This window comes from Lithobates pipiens, unplaced genomic scaffold (genome assembly GCF_037356315.1).
Source record: "Lithobates pipiens isolate NorthernLeopardFrog02 unplaced genomic scaffold, aLitPip1_a1.2 Scaffold_16, whole genome shotgun sequence".
NCBI lineage: Eukaryota > Metazoa > Chordata > Amphibia > Anura > Ranidae > Lithobates > Lithobates pipiens.
This window is the reverse complement of record NW_027507748.1, coordinates 263,550,969-263,572,105: the sequence shown is the minus strand read 5'-3', so window position 1 is coordinate 263,572,105 and position 21,137 is coordinate 263,550,969. Positions and strand designations below refer to the sequence as shown.

Here is a 21,137-nt window from a genome sequence, read left to right as displayed (position 1 = left end):
AAATAGCAAAAAATGCACTAGACATGAAGGTGGCAAAACCTTTCTGGAAGTCAAGTGGTTAAAATAAAACTATGGTTAGAGCAAACAATGTGAGTTCCTTCTTATTTACAGTGTACTAACATATGGAACACAGGTATGATAAAATATTAATATTAGACATGATATGGTACTGAAAAAAAGTGTGACCTTATTTTCTGTTTTAATTTTGTGTTATGTTCTGCAGTAGAACAACAACAGCGAAAGATTATATTTTCTTTTTGATAGCTTTATTTTCCTTTTGATAGCTATGTTGTAGCTTGAAGCATAGAGTTTCCACTAGCAAACATGTATCAGGCCATTAAATCACCTTTAATATTATATTAAGCAGCTTTTTTATAACATTAGTTGAGATAATACATGCTTAGGACTTCCAAAATAAATACATGTATCCCAAACATTGGTGGAAGGTTAGATTCCAGATTAGATTCTTGCGTCAATGCAACAGCTCTATAAAATATCACAGCCACCATCTTACAGCACAGTCCCAGAAGACTGGTATTGCCTAAGTTGAGAACCATGAAGTGGGTGATTCTTGCGCTGGTTTGTCTTCAGCTCTCGGAGGGCTTGGTCAGGTTTGTAAATGCTAATATTTTTGATTAATAACACCATTATCCATCAATCTAGCTCAGGGGTCTCCAAACTATGACCCTCCAGTTGTTCAGGAACATACAATTCCCATCATGCCTCGTCGTGTCTGTGAATGTCAGAATTTTACAATGCCTCATGGGACGTGTAGTTCCGCAATAGCTGGAGGGCCATAGTTTGGAGATCCCTGATCTAGCTATAGAGTGCCTTGAAACACTTAATAAAGTAAAGTAGTTCAAATGCTTTTGTACTGCATTGCATTATGTTATAATTAGATATTTGGGCTTGTATAAACAAGGGGAAGTCCCTCAGATAAAAGAACACCTTTATTGTAGTATCAAAACAACATAAAAACATTGACTAAATCACAATGGGGATCAGAGGAAAGTCAACGCGTTTCATGCTGCTTTAGCACCTAATCATTACTAGGTCTACTGATCCGCCTGTAGAGCTGGACTTTGCACCTGAGATGGGATTTGTGGGGGATCTGTTTTAGACCTGGAACACACAGCTAAAAAAAAACACATTGAGCCCTGGTTCACATTGGTGTGATTTGACATGCAATTTGACATGTCAAATCGGATGCACTTGCCGGCAATGGCTAATCAGTGCAACGCCGCATTTGTGGCTCTGCACCGATTTCAAAAACAACTTTTTGCGATTTCTGAGTGCGATTTCCATTGACACCTGTGCAGAATCCCGCACAGATGTCTCTGAAATTGCCGCCAAAATCGGGACTGACATGCGGGAATGAAATGAATTTCACAGTCAGTGTGAACCAGGGCTTATACACATAAAAAAATATAAAATATCAGTTTGAATCCTTAAACTAACCCTAATCTAAACACTTAACTTTGGCTTTAGCCTGAGCCTTACATTAACCTAGCCCCTAATCCTAGACCTGAGCCTAACAATTGTTTTAATTAATATATAATTACAATGTTAGAATCTATATCAAATATTACACACAAAATATTTGTGCTGTAAACTCAGCATCAAGTCAAGTACATCCAGTTCTTTTACAAGCCAAACCACTTAGGGAACTTTTGTCAGCCCAGAAACACGTAAACTTTATTCTAGTACAGATTTTATGGTTGCATGTTTGGTTTGGTTCAAACCAAGCACATATGACATATAATCGGTATAATTGATTTAGACTTTTTTCCTACCAATGGGTGTTATTGCATTTTCAATTAAAAGTAATCCTGCCCTAAAAGCATTCTGTCTATGAGCACACACTTCACAAAGTGACTACTAGCGCCACGATTGGACAGGAAAAGTTTCTGTGTGCTACCCTCTCATTTAGGGGCCAATTTAAAAGGCAGTGGCATGGCTTAAATGTAAACATCCCATTGCTTTTATATGAGTAGTTACTCTGACATAAGTTCTGCTATGCTCCTATCCATTCTAGGGGGGAAAAAATGGTTGCAGGAGGAAGTCTGTCATGTGACCTTGAAATAACACATGATATTTCAGCATATGTAGTATTCCCTGCAAGGTCCTACAGTGTGCAGGGACAGAAAGCCATTAGTCCTTTAGAAATAGTCTTCATAGTTAAACTTTATAACTGGGTCTTTATTTTACTTGACTTCATGGCTAAGTTCCATTCCTTACCATTCACTTAAAAGTGCTCTTATTGGTCATTAAGTGTCAGGGGGGTGACACTAGGCATGCCATTGAACAGTGAAGTTCCAAAAAAGAAGTGGAACAGAGAGACAGAAGGATACAGAAGAGGCTTTGCTTGCTAACAAAGTAATAACAGCCATCATGTGTGGTGTGTGTTCTTTAACATGATGTTTACTATAAAAACCTTTTTTTTTGTTTTTTTTTTAAATGATGTACAAGTCGACTTTAACGTGAATTTTCTATAGGAATCATTTTTATATATGTGTATAAGGTTCTAATACTCCTCATTCATTTTTTGTTTTTCCTCTGTAATAGAACTTTACTAGTTCTTCTTTGGACTCTTGCAGTTTCAATAAACCCTCTTTTGAGATGCTGCACAAATCTGAGCTACATATGTTATATGGTATTTGAAGTACAAATACATGTACTCAAGTCAACCTCAAAATGTGAAAAATGTGCCTGTCCTGTAAACAGAGATGTAGCTTGAAGCTTGTGGGCCCCGATGCAGAAGTTGTCCTGCCCCCCCCCCCACCCCCCACTACTTCCAACGTGTGTGATGATACATCCACCGCACACCAAGATACTCAAAGTGGCTTAAGAGTTTTGAGTTTCCAGAGTTCCTCTTTACATCAGGGGAAAGGGATTACCGCTGGAGAAGCAGAGGACAGGGACCACTGGCAGGTCACGTGGCAGAGCTCCTTTCCCATCCCAACACTATATACAGCTCCCCCACACACATTACACAGGGCTGAAATCACATTCCTTTACACACAGTCTGTCAGTCTTCACAGGGTTTATCTGGCTTTTATGTTGCCCTTCTAACCCATGAAATTCTCTGGTCGGAACAGCAGTGTGGTTGCAGTAGGTAGATACACCCTGTGCAGAAAATGGCTAACTGTCTGTGTTGTAAAGGAATGTGATTTCAGCCCTGCAGAGGAGGAACAGTATAGAGTGCTGTGATGGGAAAGGAGCTCAGAAGACAGGCATAGCATGGAGGGTGGAGGGGGTGGTCAGGGGGCTTTGGTGGGGGCCAACTTAGATATGGGAGGGCAAAGCCATGTGACACAAAATCTGGGGCCTGCAGTCCTTCAGGGGCCCCCCCTAGGAGGTGTTAAGGAATTTGTTTTAGCAATTTCTGAAGGTTTCTCTGACAGTGTTGGCAGGTGTTGGGAAGGTCACCTCTCGAAGGTGTGTGTCTTTTCCCCAGCTGTCAGGGAAGTGGGGTAAGTAGACATACCTGGGTGGGGGGGGGGGGTACAGACAATCCCAGCTGGTGACTAGGAGACACTGAGCAGTGTACTACCTCACCAGTGAGTCAGTCCCTTCGTGGCTACTGGACGGCACTCTCCTCCTCTTGCCTTGCTGAGCTGGGTTACCCTTCCATGTTGCCAGGACACAGCACAGACACTTCCCCATCCTGGGCTGTTCTCTCCTCATGCTCCTTTCCATTCAGGAAATGGCTCACAGCTTCTCTACAGCCAATGGGAACAGAGGGGTGTGGACTGTGGAAGGAAAAGTAGAAGCCCAGTACTTGAGTGTGGCAGTGGGCCCCTAGGGTAGATCAGAGCTGGATTTTGTGGAGGATATGAGATTATGACAGGGATGCTGTAGGGGCCCCCTGGAGCTAGGGGCAGGGTTGCAATTGTGACCCCTGCAACCCCTTATGCTACGCCCATGCCGGTACATAATTAAGGAGGCCTTAGCAACATTTTTTGAACAAGTAGTTTGAATGCTACTGGGTCAAAAGCAGTAGGCAATTTGCTCAATCTATAAAAGCACTTTTGCAACAATTTTGGGATGTTTTTTCTTTAAATTTAGTTCATCAAACCATGTATGCTGTTGTTTCTGCTGTACTCTGCCTTTAGAAAACCACAGTGCTCAGGGAATATGGTCATTAAATGTTTACTTGTAAAGGTTCTAAATAAATAGTAAAAGAAATACAGAATTTCATGTCAGTAAACTGCTGACATTTTTTTTTTTAAACCTGCAAGGCAATGTTATTAGGTGCTAGTATGCATCGTATACTAGCATATTATGTGAAACTAACCTTAGAATGAAGCCCTCCAGCAGCGCACTGTCACCACTGAAGGCGCTTCCATCTTCACCCAGCCTTCCTTCCGGGTTTGCAGACTTCGACTTGAGCTACGATGACATCACTCCTGTGCATGAGCATGGGAGCCGCCGTTTACAGAACATGACTCACAGGACTCTAAAGTAACGGCATGGGTATGTCGTTCCTTCAGAGCACATGCTGCATCTACTGTAAATATCTACTGAAATATACAGTACCTATAGGTAAGCCTTAATATAGGCTTAAACAGACAAACAAAGGTGCCACCTGAGTGTAGTATTAACATGCACAATGTTACTCATAGGATTAAAAACACTCACAGGACAAAAAGTATTAAAAGCTCATCTGGTTCATGGGGGGGCGCTCTGATCCATCCAACGGACGTCGCACTCACATCAGGGACATGGTGACTGCTGCTGGTAGACAGGGCTTGATAGCATCCAGAGAAGTCGGAAGACCTGCCGTGGAACACAGGGCAGATTTGACGTCACTGAGGGCGGGGAGTAAGCCAGGATACACACAGACAAAGTTTGTCAAAGCACTCTCCTTTAAAACTGTTCACTCTGTATGGAGGTGCAGATACGTTCTCACCTCACCTTAACTCTTTCTAGGAGGATCGGTAGTAAACTGGTAGATGTTTTATGCTAATACTAAATATGAATGTAGAAGTAAACTGTCCATGCAACCCAGACATGATCCTAATTGCCCTGACATAATTTAATATGGACTAAGCACTTACCAACTTACCACTTGGAAAAAAACTTTCTTGACTATTGTAGTCCCATTTCTTGATTAGGTTACATAGTTAATTTGGTTAAAAAATATATAATTCCATCCAGTTTACGAGGGTTATGAAAAACAGCCCTCCCCAAACAGAATATTGTGTTAAACCTGTAGGTAAATAAGAGAACAGAACCTCCGCTAAGTGGAAGAGTGGGATTGATAAAAAAATTGGCAGTGCCTCTACCCAGGTCAGGGCCTCTGTGAATAGAGGAGATTCCCTTTCTTGGAAATTAACCAGTAATCTAATCAAAGTGATTGGAAGTGGAAGAATTACTGCAACCAGCATATAACATTAACCACAAGCATATAGTCTCACACCAGTACAGAATTAATACAAGCTTTATTTAAGAAAACATTAATAACAGTACATACATTCAATGTACAAATGGATATTATCAGTAAAGGGCCTGATAGGAGTCTTGGTAGAATTATGTACATATACCCGAGTATATATATAGTTTTTTATAGAGGTAACTCTAGATGAATGTTGTGGGAAAGTCCTGTTACATGGGGTCCTGAGGATAATGCAGCAGTTGTCTTTGTGCTGGATACCTGAAGACAAGATCTGCAATTATGAGGAGGTCCTTCAGTCGTTACTCAACCAGTCTGGAACGCAGTCCTAGTTATCTTGCAATAATCGTCTCCTCTGATCTAGTATTAGTAGCATTGGCTGAGACCTTCTCTCTCTCCATTTCTTCATTGCAGGATCTTTTCCCAACAACCCTAGAGTCAGGAAGTGGCATACATATTTTACATTACAGTGTGATATTAGAACCTGACAGTAGAGGGCAGTGGATCCCTACACTGTCTTTTCCAGTAATTAGAGATTTGTGACTCAACCTATATAAATAATGGATCTGCTTCAATATTTACTTAATATTTCTAGTTAGTTCTAGTTCATAATACTCTTAATCAGTTAATACCCAATTCAGATGAAATATCTAAAGCAGTATAAGAAGTAAACATCATAGTTGTAGAAATTATTTAATTTGGCTAAGTTGATGACATTGTTACAGAGTCCCTCTGAAGAGATTCAAATCCATACGGGAAACAATGAAGGAGAAAGGAGTACTGAAAGAGTTTATGAAAACACACAAGAGGGATCCTGCCATGAAATACAGCTTCAACCACAAGAATGATTTTGCTGTGGTCTATGAGCCTATGAACATGGATGTAAGTATCTAAAAAACCCACAAGTCTAGTGGCCTATTTACAATATATTTAATGGGCAACTTGCTCCTTTTATGGTCAAGGTTTAATTTTGCACATTCATATTATCAAGCACAGTTCTTCACACCAATTTTTTAAAATAGGATTCCCTCAACATTTGCTGTGCCAAAATAGAATTAAACAACATTTGCCTATATTCACCTGTATCTTTTCTCCAATGAGAAAAGTATTTTACCATACTATAGATCAGGGATATGCAATTAGTGGACCTCCAGTTGTTGCAAAACTACAAGTCCCATCATGCCTCTGCCTCTGGGTGTCATGCTTGTGGCTGTCAGAGTCTTGCTATGGCTCATGGGAGTTGTAGTTCTGCAACAGCTGGAGGTCTGCTAATTGAATATCCCTGCTATAGATCTTATTAATCAATTTATGTAGATTCACTTCAAAATCCACCCTATATATGTCAATTTTTGCTTTATTCAATATTAAAAGCGTTCCTTATTTTGGAGAGGTTGAATGTGTGATTAAATTGCTTCTTAATTTGGAGCTGTGGATATTTTCATCTACAAAGGGTGCTAAATCAGTTTTTTAAATATAGATTCAACACTTACCAGGTGAATTTACTTTTTTTCATAATAATAATAAAAAGCAAAAAGGTTCTGTTGAGTGCACAACAGGCATTTTGACCTGACATGAGGGCATTCGTCCTCCCACTGACTATCAGTGTCAATGTATTCTTCCTCCTGTGGACACAGATGCATGGCATTTTTGCCACCCACTCTCTGCTGACACCAGCATTTTTTCCTCCCGCTAACACCCAATATTTTTTTTCTTTAAAGTGACCATCAATACTGGCTATTGTTTCCTTCAGCTACAGCAAGCATTTTTACTACCAGTGGCCATAGATGGCAGGCCTCCCGCTTCCTCCTATAGCTGGAACATTTCCACTCCCATTGGCCAACAATATACGGGGTCCTATAATACATACTCCTGACTAACATACTCTATACACTATGTTGTATATTCCATAGTCCAGACCCCTACATACTATTTGCTGTGTAGTATGTAATACAGACCTAACACCTGTAAATACTATGTGGTATGTTACATAGTCCTGGCCTAAGTGTTTATTGTCTCAACAGTTACTTATTGCTCTGTAGTTTGCAACTATTTTAATTAAAGCTGAAATCCAGGGATATGAGCAATTTACCCTGCCCCCTGCATTGTCTAGGGTACCAGTAAAAAGCACTTTAACTTACCTTATTCTTTGTTCCCCTGGCACGCACTTCTTTGAATTTATGCTCTGTCTTGTGGGTGGGCCCTCATCCTCCTCACTTACAATGCAGGGTTGATTGTCCTGTGTAGTCCCTGATGACAGATTACTGCTGTAAACCAGAGTACCAGAAAACAGAGGCTGCAGGAGTGTAGTCACATGAAAGCATTAGAGGAAAAAAATAATATATTTGGAATACAGCTTGTCTTGGTAGTATGCATTATGAACTGAGATATTTCATAAAAATTACCAATTGCAATAAGTTGGAAAAGATGGCTTGCAAAAAATCCACTTAATCAATTGATATAGTAAAACAAACTATGTTGCGTTCTCTAAATATGTTGAAAAAAATATCCTATCCCTTTAAGATCAAATTATCATGCCAAAAATAGTGCTCACAAAAAAACAATGATATTTTATATGTTAATCAAATATTAAAAAATGTGAAACATCAAATCCAACAGATGTAAATAATGTCCCACAGGTTAATAAATAATCACACAAAATAATGTTAGATATATGTGCAATCATGTAGGTCTTCTGTGTTGTAATCATCCTGTGTGCCTCCATCAAAGTAATAAGGCCATTTACCGGACCAGACTCCCAGACCCCAATACTATGCAGTTCAAAGCAAGCTCAGCATTCCTCATCCAACAGTGGACAAATGCGTGCCTCTATGCACTGAACACCTCCTCAGACAATGGTTTCCAACATCAACAGAATTGGTAGCACGCAGTAAAGAAAGCACATAAAAGCCTCCATAGTGTAGAAAACCTTGTGCCTCCCTTATTTTAAAAGCAGGGTACTACTCACAAGGTAGTGTAGGTATGCATGTTTAAAACAAACCACCACACTGATCGCTTTGGCGAATGTGATAGCATCACTGCTAGGTTGTGCCCTAGATACATTTTGTCCAAATGGAAAATATACCATAAAAGACAAAACACGCACCCTCTTCCTTGTATTATTATCAGCTTCTTCTAAGAGCCAGTTTGTTGGTTTATGAGCAAAATTTTTTAGATCCTGCAATCTGCCATACAAGTCACGAGCATGTGCACATCAATATGTACTATCTTTACTGTTTTGAGGTGGACATATCTCACACCCAAAGATGGAGACCATTTTGGCTGCTGAGATCTTGGTAAGGGCTTGAAGTTTGCCGCACTGGTATACAGAAAATGTGTAGGTAGCTCACTTTAGAAATTCTGCCAAGTTCCTTCAGGACAGAGTAGACTATTTTAGGAGCTGCCAAGTAGAATACATTTATTAACTGAGATTAATTGTTTAAAAGGGTATGATCTTCACTAACTCAGTAAAACCTAGATCACTATAAAAATGCATTTATGTGCAAAGACAATTTCTATTTTTTAAAATTCCTTCGCAATTTTAAAATGTGAGAGTAATGTATCATCACACTATGCTCTAGTTTAATGGTAAAAAAGTACCATTCAATGTTTTTTGTGGCAAGAGTTGAAGGCAGTGGAGTCGCTATGGGGGTGCTGGTGACACCCACCAGAGGAGTGACACCATCAAGTAGGAAGTGATATCCAGCCACAATGGTGTCATCCCCATCTGTGACAGCGCACAGACCGGCGTGCCGGCATCGCATAAATTATTTACAGGGACCGGTTTGGGGTGCTTCCATGCGCTGCCATCCAGAAACTAGCCTGCACAGCGCTCTGCAGGGAAGTGTGGCAGGCTAGACAGGAAAGCCTGATGGGCTAGCCTGTCCATTGTCTACTGCTCTGTCTTGCTGTCACTCCACAGCAGCAGGGCAGAACACTGTGGCAGGCTGGGGGGGGAGAGCAACACAGATGCGCTAACCTGCTTAGTGCCCTACTGCCTGTCCTGCTGTCCCTCCTCAGCGATAGGACAGAGCACTGTGGCAGGCTAGTTAGGGGGGAGAAGAGAACACTTAAAATAAACTACTAGCCTGCTCAGAACCCTGCTTCTCTTCTCAGTCTTCACTGCAGGGCTCAGTGGTACACTAGATGGTAGCCTTGGCGAGGAGGAGCCTGGAGGGAGAAGGAAAGAACAAAATCTGGACTGCCCAATATATGCAATGTGCTTAGCAAGAATCTTCCTCCCTCCCTGCCCCTGTCGTCCCGCTGCGGTTCTGTTGTCCTGTTAACTCTTCATTGTCCTCTGGGAACAGTAGGCTCACAGTAAGTGAAATTTATAAAGAACTATTTGCATTCTACAATGGGACAATCAAGGCTTATTTATCTTGCGATATCAGTTAAAACTGAGTTAGAGAAATACATTGATTTTGATGATGTTTTTCACAAATATGCAGCTGTGAAGGCCAGTAAAGTAAAGTTCTGATTTAGTCAAGATGTTACCTAAATGCTTGTGCATTTGTTCCTGTTTAACTAGGCAGATCAACTGGTGAAAATAAAAGTAAATAAAAAAACCAACAGCGTGACATCTTAGGATTGGTACAATGCAATTCATAAAATGTTTGAATTTGGGCTTAGATATGCTTTATTATAAGCAGTGTGAGTTACAGAGAGAGATAAGGAGATACAATTTAGTTTTTCTTCTCCTTTTTTTTTTTAAATAACTGGTGTAATGTTTTTTGAACATTTCAGGCCTGCTATTATGGACAAATTAGTGTTGGAACACCTCCCCAGAACTTCATGGTACTTTTTGACACTGGATCATCCAATCTTTGGGTTGCTTCAACTTACTGCCAGAGTCAAGCCTGTCGTACGTATGATAATTGGTTGTAAAATAGAATGTTAAACCCCCCCAAAAAAATAATGCAATCTAATGCTGGCCATACACTAATTAAAACTGGACCTTACGAATCCATTCGAATTTCAGTCATTGTATGGAAGACCCCACTTGACAAGTGTTGATAGTTTTTCTTCAATCAAGTGCTACAATTAATCCGCTGCAGCTGCTGATCAGTGTATAGCTGCGGGTGCCGCTCTAATTATGGAATGTCCCAGTTGGAGAGAATTCTACATTTGCCTCATTTGTGGAGATGGAGGAATCTTTTTCGGGATGAGCAAAAAAAACTAGCAGTGTATGGCCAGTGTTACTAAAAAAAAACTTGACTTATCTTATCTATAGTCACTAAGAAATATAGAGAGCGGGCACCATTCAAGGCCATAAAAACTAATTTCTCCACCCCATTACAATGGCCAAACCATGCTTGCACATCTTTTCATCTTAAACAATTAAATTGGTAGTAAAATTAAATGCCAAATCTTTGTACAATTTCGTTGAAGAAAACATATTCCCATGGTTTTCTCATAGAATATATATATATATATATATATATATATATATATATACTGCATATAGACTGATCAACCATAAAATTTTGACCACTTACAGGTAAAGTAAATAACATTGATTGTTTTGTGATAATAGCAGCTAGTGAACATGTTGTCCCTGAAGCTAATGTGTTGAAAGCAGAAAAAATTTAAGGATTTGATAGACTTTGACAAGGGCCAGATTGCAATGGTTAGATAACTTGGACAGAGCAACTTCAAAACTGCAGCGCTTGGTGCCCATGCTGACTTGTGTCCACAGGCAAAAGTGCCTAAAATGGGCATATGAGCATCAAAACTGGACCAGGGAGCAACGGAAGTATGCGTCTACAAGGTGTTGACTTGGCCTCTAAATTCTCCAGATCTATGCAAATCCCACCTCGCAACTTACAGGACTTTAAGGATCTGTGTCTGATGGCTTGGTGCCAGGTATCATAGCATACATTCAGACGTCTAGTGGAGTCCATGCATCAATGGCTGTTTTGGTAGCAAATGTTATCCTGGGTGGTCATAATGTAATGGCTGATCGGTGTATATATCATACACAAAGCCCAGTCATTTTGTTGAAATGTCAAGCATGCATTTGATAACTGTTATTTAATTACAAAAAGAGTGACATACATTACTTAAAGGGTTTGTAAAGGCAGAATGTTTTTTATCCCAATGCATTGTATGCACTAAAGCGGAGTTCCACCCAAAAATGAAACTTCCCCTTTTCCGGTTCCTCCCCTCCTCCTCCTGTCACATTTGGCATAGGGGGGGAGCAGATACCTGTCTAATACAGGTATTTTGCTCCCATTTCCGGGCATAGATACCCGAGCCACCCACGGGTATCTACGCCACTTTCCGTCACCCCCCCCCACTGTCTTCTGGGATACACACGGGTCCCAGAACACAGCAGGGACCAGTGGGATAATGCAGCGTGAGTCGCGCATGCGCAGTAGGGAACCAGGAACAGGCCTTGCGGCTTCACTTCCTGATTCCCTTACCAGGGATGGTGATGGCAGCACCCGACAGCCATTGGATAGATTGGCTTCGGGTGCCGACATCGTGGGCATCCTGGACAGGTAAGTGTCCTTATTTTAAAAATCAGCAGCTGCAGTATTTGTAGCTGCTGACTTTAAAAAAAAAATAATCGGCAGAACTCTGCTTTAAGATAAAAAGGCTTCTGTGTGCAGCAGCCCCCTAACACTTACTTGAGGTCCCTCTCTGTCCAACAATGTCCATGAGTCCCTCAGCCGTCTGAGTTTCTCCTTCCTGATTGGCTGAGACACAGCAGCTGGCACCATTGGCTCCCACTGCTGTCAAGGTCAGATAGCCAATCAGGGGAGAGAGGGGCGGGGCCAGGCTGGGGCTCCGTATCTGAATGGACACAGAGAGCTATGATTTAGCTTGGGTGCCCCACTAGCAACCTGCTTGCTGTAGGAGCACTGAACAGGAGGGAGGGGCCAGGAGAGCAGAAAAGGGACCAGAGAAGAGGAGGATCTGGGCTGCTCTGTGCAAATTGACTTCAACAGAGCAGGTATGTATGACATGTTTGTTATTTTTATGGGGGAAAAAATGAGACTTTAGTATCACTTTAAATCAGGGTAGAATCAACTGTCTTTCTCCTGCTGATATTATTTGTCTGCTTCACCCCTTAGAGAACCATCCATTGTTTGACCCAAGCCAGTCCTCCACATACACGTCCAACAATCAGCAGTTTTCTATGCAGTATGGCAGTGGAAGTCTCACTGGTGTCTTTGGCTATGACACTGTGACAGTAAGTGTAACCACTATAGTATTTTTTAAAGGCATGTCCACCAACAACAAGAAAGCATACCAGCAGGATTTCCTTTCTTTAGTTCAGATTTAAAAATGCATTTTGACAGCCACTTTAACAAATTTAGTTTTATTATTTTATTTAGAGTTAAATATAACTATTTGTAACTTAGCTGTTTGTAATTGTTGTAATGTACAGGTAAGATAATACCTGGCCTCTGCCTACAAGGTAGGAAAAGGTAAATTTTCAAAGTACAATCCACAGTGGAACACAATATTAAAAGATTGCCAGTACATTGTAATTGCTCTGTAAGGCATACCTAATAACAAGAAATCAAAGGCTTTATTTGACGTGGAATGTGTTAGGAAATCACATAAATGTTTGTCGTACTACCAGTATTTTTTCAGCAATGTGATCTGTGGGAGGTCTACGGCTACCACTGTTTTTAGAAGCGGGTCATGGAAAGCCATTGCAGTTTAATTAAGCACTCTAAAGCTAGCATTTTCAGAAAGAGAGGATTACATTGCTAGACTACATACTTCTCTTGGGGGGGTTAAGAAATGTTTACATATAAATACAACAAATCTATAAATTAGAGATTTAAAAAAGTTTTTAAAAGGAGAATCTACCTGAAATTAAAATTCAGTGTTGAATGGAATGCATATGCTTATTTGAATCATGTGTACCTACTTTACTTGTGATTTCCAAAAATGTGTGTACTATGTAGTCATGATTTACTAGAATACTTTGTCCAAGAATCACTAAACATAATTGTGGAAACTGTACAAGCATACACAAATAGGAAAGGTTTTAAGTGACTCACTAAAACACCAAGCCTGTAATAGAAAGGACAATATACTTACTTGAAATTCCACCATTTCACTTCTCCCTGGCTTTAGCAGGTATTTGACACTTCAGATGTGTTAAATACATGTTACCCCTGCTACACAGATTATGGTTTTTACATCCTATGGTGACATAGTAGTTGGCAGGAGGAACTGTTGCATACAATAGAGAAGCAGCTATTCTACACCCTGTGAAGAGAGAAATACATGCAGTGGCTGGGAATCACCAAAGTGGTGGTATTTCAACACACACAGATCATCAAAAAAAAATAAGTAAATTGCCTTTTCTCTTACAGGCTAGGGATTTTTTCTACAATGAATCCTCTGGTGACAGGGTCACTTTAACTCTGAAAAATGTAAAAGTCTCTGCCCAATTGTGTACACTTAATCAGGTCATGCATACATTGCAATTATGTGGCAGTTTCCATTACTTTTAACCATCTTTTGACAACAAAAAACAGGGAACTGATTAAGCTCCCTGGCGGTATGATTATTTCAGATTTTTGGTGCTGAAAGCGGTACAATTATTTTGCATGGAAATTGGCATTTTATATTGTAGGCCTGTAATTCTTAGGAATAACTCACTTAAATCTGTTCAAACCAGAGTCTAGTAAACATCCTGGGTAAGGTTAAAATTTGAAAAACAAAATCATAAATTAAAATATAATAAATAACTATAAAGAATTTTACCAAATAATAATATAATAATAATAAAAATTATTCAATAATGTAATAAAATCAAAAACACTGAAATTTGCTCAGTTGCAGAATTGTCCCTGTCATTACTTTTCAGTATTTGATGACGGATCTCCCCGCTCAATTCTGCGAGTGATTCTCATTTATTATCATTGTTTTCTAGCTGGTCTAAAACCACTTTTGATGTAAAGGGACAATTTTGGTTGCTATGGACAATCTCCAGTTTCCAGGCATAAAGAACAGTTTTTATAATATAAAACTGCATGCAGGGCACTGGACAGAACACTAGGGACAAAGGGGATGTGAAATAATTACATACAGCAATGTAATCTGTAAGATTACATTATACTGTATGTAATGTGTGTGTTTCACTTTTTGAATTTGGCGCCATTCTCCGCTCGCAGGGAACGGAGCTCGGCTCCATCATAAATTGAGTGGAGGACGAGCCGCTCACACAGCGGGGGGGACATTGCTGGATCCAGGGGATTAGGTAAGCACACTCATCCTGGATCCAGTGATGCGATCCCGAGCTCAGGGTTACCGCTAATGGTACTGAGTCAGACTAGGGAAAACCGCCAGGGGGGTTAAGGCAACTTACCAACAAGAATTTCCATTGAAACTATGAAAAATCAGAACTGTTGATTGATGTCTGACCTCAATTTAAAGTATGTTAACCCCCCTATTGTTTTTAGCCAAGGAAGCATCTCTGCCTCTGTTAAATCTACAACTGCCATGATGCTGCACATGTGATCAGTTATGACACCAGCCATTGGATGGCTTGACAGTTTGGTTGAGAGCACAACCAATGGGAGTGTTACATTTCCGGGCACATGCCGGGAAACAAAACTGTTTTATGGATAGGTTTACTTCTGCTTTAAATGTTTTTACAATTTAAATTAGGTTGAGATTGTGACAAAATTACACTTTCCATTAAGTTGACAGTGTTGCCAGCAAGATAAAAAAATAAAGGTAAATCTCTCTAATGGAGCCCTGTGTAACAGTAAAAACCAGACAGGAGTTCTATTTCTTTCTTACTCTATCCAAAGCTAGAAAAAAGTTTATAAAAACTCTGCTAAGTGATAACTAATATGATCAAGGGGAATGTTGTCTTTTTAACCACTTACAGATCGGAAGATTTGCCCCCTTAAAGATCAGGCCATTTTTTGTGATATGGCACAGTGTCACTTTAACTGAAAATTGCGTGGTCATGTGACATTGTACCCAAACAAAATTGACGTCCTTTTTTTCCCACAAATATACCTTTCTTTTGGTGGTATTTGATGACCTCTGTGGTTTTTATTTTTTTGCGCTATAAACATAAAAAGAGTGAAAATTTTGAAAAAAAAATTTTTTTTTTACCGTTTGCTATAATAAATATCCCCAAAAAGTTTATTTTTTTTAAATGTCTTCATCAGTTTAGGCCAATATGTATTCTTTATTTTTCTACATGTTTTTGGTGAAAAAAATCACAATAAGTGTATATTGATTGGTTTGCGCAAAAATTATAGCGTCTACAAACTATGCAAAAGATTTATGACATTTTATTGCCATTTTTATTATTATATTTTTTTTACTAGTAATAGGGGTGATCTGTGACTTTAAGTGGTACTGCAACATTGCTGCGGACAGATTGGACACTTTTGACACATTTTTGAGACCATTGACATTTATACAGCAATCAGTGCTATAAAAATGCACTGATTACTGTGTAAAGGTCACTCGCAGGGAAGGGGTTAACACTAGGGGGCGATCAAGGGGTTAAATGTGTTCCCTTGTGAGCGTTTCTTATGGTGAGGAGATGGGACTGACTAGAGGAGGAGACATATCGTTGTCCATAAATGCTACAAACAGCAGATGTGTCTTTTCTCCCCTGTCAGAACATGGATTTGTGTGTTTACACACACAAATCTGTGTACTGGCTTTCATGCACATGATTGCGGGTGGCCGGCGGCAATTGCGCCTGGCGGCCATGTGCATCGGGTCCCCCGCTGTGCAGCACGCACGCATGCCTGCTATGGCTCTTAAAGGGGCCGAACGTGTTTTGCAGTAATGAACCACTTTGCCGATGTAAATGAGCGTGAGTCGGTCAGTAAGTGGTTAATAAATTGTGATATGTTTATTATGCTATTATTCCTCTTATTTAGCTTAAATGTTAGTACTAATGTTGATGCAGTGACATAATCTCTGTTTCAAAGGTTCAAAGTCTAACCATCACAAACCAAGAGCTTGGCCTTAGTGTCAATGAACCTGGCACCAACTTTGTGTATGCTGCCTTTGAAGGTATTTTTGGAATGGCTTATCCCGCCCTTTCTGCAGGGGGTGCCACCACTGCAATGCAGGGAATGTTGCAACAAAATCTCCTCACAAACCCTATTTTCAGTGTCTACATGGATAGGTATGTCTTCACTATAAGCAGTTTTGTATTTGCTACTAGCTTGTTTATCTAAACAATTGTTTTTTTTTAACATACCATTTGTGTTCAGTCAATCAGGAGCAGTGATTTTTGGTGGTGTAGACAACCAGCTGTATTCTGGACAGATATACTGGGCACCTGTCACTCAAGAGCTGTACTGGCAGATTGCAATTGATGCGTGAGTAGTTTTTAGTCCAGCAATTAGGTGTTCTAAAATTAACATAATCTGATCAATTTTGTACTGGCCTTTAATGTAATCCAATGAGTCATGAGGAGCAATAATCTACATTGATATATTTTAGGTTTTCCATCAATGAACAGGCAACGGGTTGGTGTAGCCAGGGATGTCAAGCCATGGTGGATACAGGAACCTCCCTCCTCACTATTCCCCAACAATTTTTAGGAACCTTCTTGCAATATGTTGGAGCCCAAGAAAGCCAATATGGAGAGGTGAGAGAAGAGAAAAACACGGTTTCCTGGATGAAAACATTTTGAATGGTTTTTAATGGTAGTCTTCAATAATTGTATCTATTTCTGGTTTAGAAAATATCTGGCAATTCTTAAAAGAAATATTTTCTTTGCAAAGCCTGTCAGGCAAAAAGCAAAAAAACTAAAATCAAAAACCCTTGCCTGTTAGCTCATTTGTATGTATTTCTAATATAGTTACATAGTTACATAGTAGGTGAGGTTGAAAAAAGACACAAGTCCAACCTATGTGTGTGATTATATGTCAGTATTACATTGTATATCCCTGTATGTTGTGGTTGTTCAGGTGCTTATCTAAGCCCTTGTACACACGGTCGGAGATTCCGACAACCAAATATGTCGGAGTAATTCCGACGGATTAATTCCGGAAGAGGTCCGGAAGTGATGTTGCATACACACGGTCGGACTAAGTTGTCGGAAAATCCGATTGTACATAACGTGATGACGTTATTTCGTTAGGACGGGACTACGTTCAGGCTAGTAGCCAATAGCTTTGGTCTAGGAATTTGATCTGAGCATGCGTGGCACTTTGTCCGTCGGAGTAGGCTACACATGATCGGAGTATGTCCGTTCAGAGCATTTTGTCGGAAAATTTTACCGGCAAGTTGGAAAAGTTGGTCCGTCGGATATTCCGACGGAAACAGTCCAATGCAGACCACACACAGTCGGAATATCCGACAAGACAGTCCGATAGGAAACATTCCGAGGGAATCTCCGACCGTGTGTACAAGGGCTAATCGTTTTTTTTTAACTATCGATGCTCCCCCCTGAGACCACTACCTGTGGAAGGGAATTACACATCTTTACCGCTCTTACAGTATAGTACCCTCTACGTAGTTTAAGGTTAAACCCCTTTTCTTCTAATTTTAATGAGTGGCCAAGTGTCTTGTTAAACTCCCTTCTGCGAAAAAGTTTTAAGTATAACCAAGCATTGCCTAAAGGTTCCCCACTTATACCTAAAGCCCAATGAAGTCCCTTCTGACTACTTCATGTGCTCTCCAGAACCACCATCCCTCTGTAAATGATACCCAATATGCTAAAATATTGTTGTGCGTAAGTTAGGGCTCATTCAACCTATGTGCAGTGACCTGCATTTTTCTGCACTGGATAAATGCAAGTCCCACAAAGGCAGATAGGAAACACAGTGGGGTTATTCACAAAGGCAAATCCACTTTGCACTGAAAGTGCACTTGGAAGTGCAGTCGCTCTAAATCTAGGGGGGTAGATCTGAAATGAGGGGAAGCTCTGCTGATGTTATCATCAAATCACGTGCAAGCTAAAATGCTGTTTTTTATTTTCTTTGCATGTCCCCCTCGGATCTACAGCGACTTTACTTTCAAGTACACTTGCCATGCAAAGTGGATTTTCCATTAGTAAATAACCCCCAGTATGCTCTGATCCATAGCCTAAAATAGATACAGGTAGTCTGAACAAAACTCTGTAAATCGGTAAAGGCTATTTCAAGCTTCAGAACGAGGTGGGTAGAGTATTGATTTAAAGGCTTGTAAAAAGAAGAAATTTATCATTAGGACCCTTCTTTTGGAAATACTAATATCCTAAGGAGTACATAATAAATATAATTCTTTCTCACAGCTCTGTACCCTTAATTTAAAGCATAACTCCAGCCAAAACTTTTGTTTTTACGTTTTTTAATAAAGTGGGCAACAGTCAGAACTTCTGTCAGGTGTTCATTTTTGTTTGTATCCTTATTGGGGAGATCTCTGCTCAATTCCTGTCCTGGTGACACTTTAACAAGAAAATAAAGTAAAGCCTAATTTCCCCAATGGGAAAACAAACAGCAGAACAAAAACTGAAAGTGGTTTTAAATCTTACTAATCCCAACCAAAAACCTGGAGCTGGTCCTCAAAAAAACTATAAACATTGCAAAAAATTTGCAAATTTTTCTTTAGTTTAGACTGCTTTAAATTGATAAAAGCTGAAATCAGTTTAATGTCACAGATATTTCAAGTTCTTTAGTAAACAGAGATGGGAAAAATTGAGTTTTCACTTCCTCCAAATTTTGTAAAAATCTGAAGATTTTTTGTGGAATTTCACAACTTTGGCAAAATCCACTGAATTCAAATGGGAAAGTGATATTATGTTTTTTGTGTTCTAACGGTAGAAGTTTTTTTTTTACCTTATACATTCTATGCATTAATGTAAAAAAACCACTGCATGCATTTCTCCCCCCTGCCCCTCTTTTATACTTATCTGAGCTCGATCTCGATCCGTCGATGTACACAAGCGCAGAGGCTCTGTCTGCTCTCTCCCTCCTCATTGGCTCAGACACAACAGTGGGAGCCATCAGGTCCTGCTGCTGTCAATTACAGACAGTAATGAGGGAGCAGAGGCTTTAAATTGATCCTAAAGGCTTAAACATTTTTTATAAAATAAAAAAGTGGTTTATACTTGCCCATTGCACAGAGCAGCCCCTTACCTCTTCTTTTGGGGTCCCCCACCAGTGCTCTCTGCTCTTCCTCTTTTTCGTGTGCCCCCTTAGAAAGCTGATTTCTAGGGGGGGGCATACATGCAGGCACACTTCTGAGCTAAGCTGTGTGTATCCATGGCTTGAGCTCACCACCTGCCAGGATTTGATTGAAGCAGCAGGAGCCAATGGCTCCCGCTGCTGCCTTTATGTCCGTGAGAGCAAGAAGAGAAAGCAGCTGCTGCAGAAGGGCACATCTCTGGATCAAGAGAAGACTAAGGTAAGTATTAAGTGAGGAGGATGGGGGAAATGGCTGGTGGAAGTTTTTTTTTTTTTTACCTCAATGCAGGTAATGCATTGAGGTGAAAAAAAACCTTTTGGCTTCAGAACCACTATAATGTAAGCTAATATATTGTATGCAACCCTGTTTTTTATCTGTCAAATTAAACTTATATCTCCTTGTTTGTCTTGCAGTATGTAGTGAGCTGTAACAGTGTACAGAGCCTTCCTACCATCAGCTTTACCATCAATGGAGTTCAGTTCCCATTGCCTCCATCTGCGTATATTTTGCAGGTAATACATGCTGAACAGCATATGACAGTCCAGTAATAAAAGTGCATCAAACTTTAATAATGCAATCAACTAATTTGAAAACAAAATACAGTACATAGCAAAACCTCATCCAGGATATAAGGGTACTGCCAGCAGATAATTTTTATTTTTAAGGTTCCATAAAGCTAAATAGGATGTGATTGTGAGAGAAATTAATGTTAGCATAGTAAACATATCTGTATTCTGAACTCTGGTCTTAGTATATACAACTGAAAGACCAGAAAGCTATGAATATCTCCCTATTTGGAATATGTATGTCTTCTTTGCTTCTTAATGACATAATGTTAGTTTGTAAGTTAACTTTTCTTGCCTGTTATTAATTTATAAGTCTTCCATCCTTTTCATGTATCTCATTTTTATTTGCAGAACAATGGATATTGTACAGTTGGAGTTGAAGTGACTTACTTGCCATCCCAAAATGGTCAACCTTTCTGGATTCTGGGTGATGTCTTCCTGCGGCAATACTATTCAGTCTACGATATGGGCAACAATAGGATGGGTTTTGCTCAGTCAGCATAGACCTTACTCTAACAAGTTCCATCAGTAATGCAAAGCATAAATGAACACCAATAAATTTATATTGTTTGCCAGGTTTAAAAAATACACAAGTCCATCTAGTTAAATCGATACAAAAAATAAACAATTATAAAACCATCATAAGCACAATACGATACAGTTGATCCAGAGGAAAGAAAAAATAAAAACCTAGAAAGCAATTTGCTCCAGATGGGGGCAAATATCCTTCTTGATCCCCCAAGAAGCAATCGGATATTCCTTATCAGTCAAGTTCATGGTAGCAAATACCAATACACACTTCCCCCCATCCTGGCGAAAAGAGAAAAAACACCCAGTGATGTTAGGTAATAACCAAGATTCATACCAAACTGACAAGATGGTTTTAGAGGAAACATATCAACATGCAATGGCATGTTACTGAAACATGAATATTATATACATATCTTCCATTATACATGTCATACAATAGCAACGTTGTGTATGAAAAGCTAGAAAAACTGAATAAATGCTTTATATGTGTCAAAATGGATAGTTGAAATAAACCTGCATAAAAC

General features: G+C 39.7%; 1 protein-coding gene across 1 annotated transcript; it reads left to right on the top strand.

Annotated features, from left to right (window-relative positions):
* The first annotated feature begins 555 nt into the window (after positions 1-555).
* On the top strand, positions 556-21,093 carry LOC143984331 (gastricsin-like). Its single transcript, XM_077484569.1, has 9 exons — positions 556-611; positions 6,121-6,277; positions 10,139-10,256; positions 12,472-12,590; positions 16,327-16,526; positions 16,615-16,722; positions 16,847-16,994; positions 19,930-20,028; positions 20,434-21,093. Exons 1-9 carry the CDS (start codon positions 556-558, stop codon positions 20,584-20,586), a joined length of 1,158 nt encoding a protein of 385 aa, XP_077340695.1. The 3' UTR covers positions 20,587-21,093.
* Positions 21,094-21,137: the final 44 nt, after the last annotated feature.

What these genes read in the sequence shown, in the direction of transcription:
- LOC143984331 (XM_077484569.1), top strand. Translation starts at nt 556, where the DNA reads ATGAAGTGGGTGATTCTTGCGCTGGTTTGTCTTCAGCTCTCGGAGGGC. An exon ending in TTGGCTATGACACTGTGACA is followed by an intron (nt 12,591 to 16,326) that starts GTAAGTGTAACC and finishes TCTGTTTCAAAG; the next exon opens with GTTCAAAGTCTAACCATCAC. An exon ending in CATCTGCGTATATTTTGCAG is followed by an intron (nt 20,029 to 20,433) that starts GTAATACATGCT and finishes TTTTATTTGCAG; the next exon opens with AACAATGGATATTGTACAGT.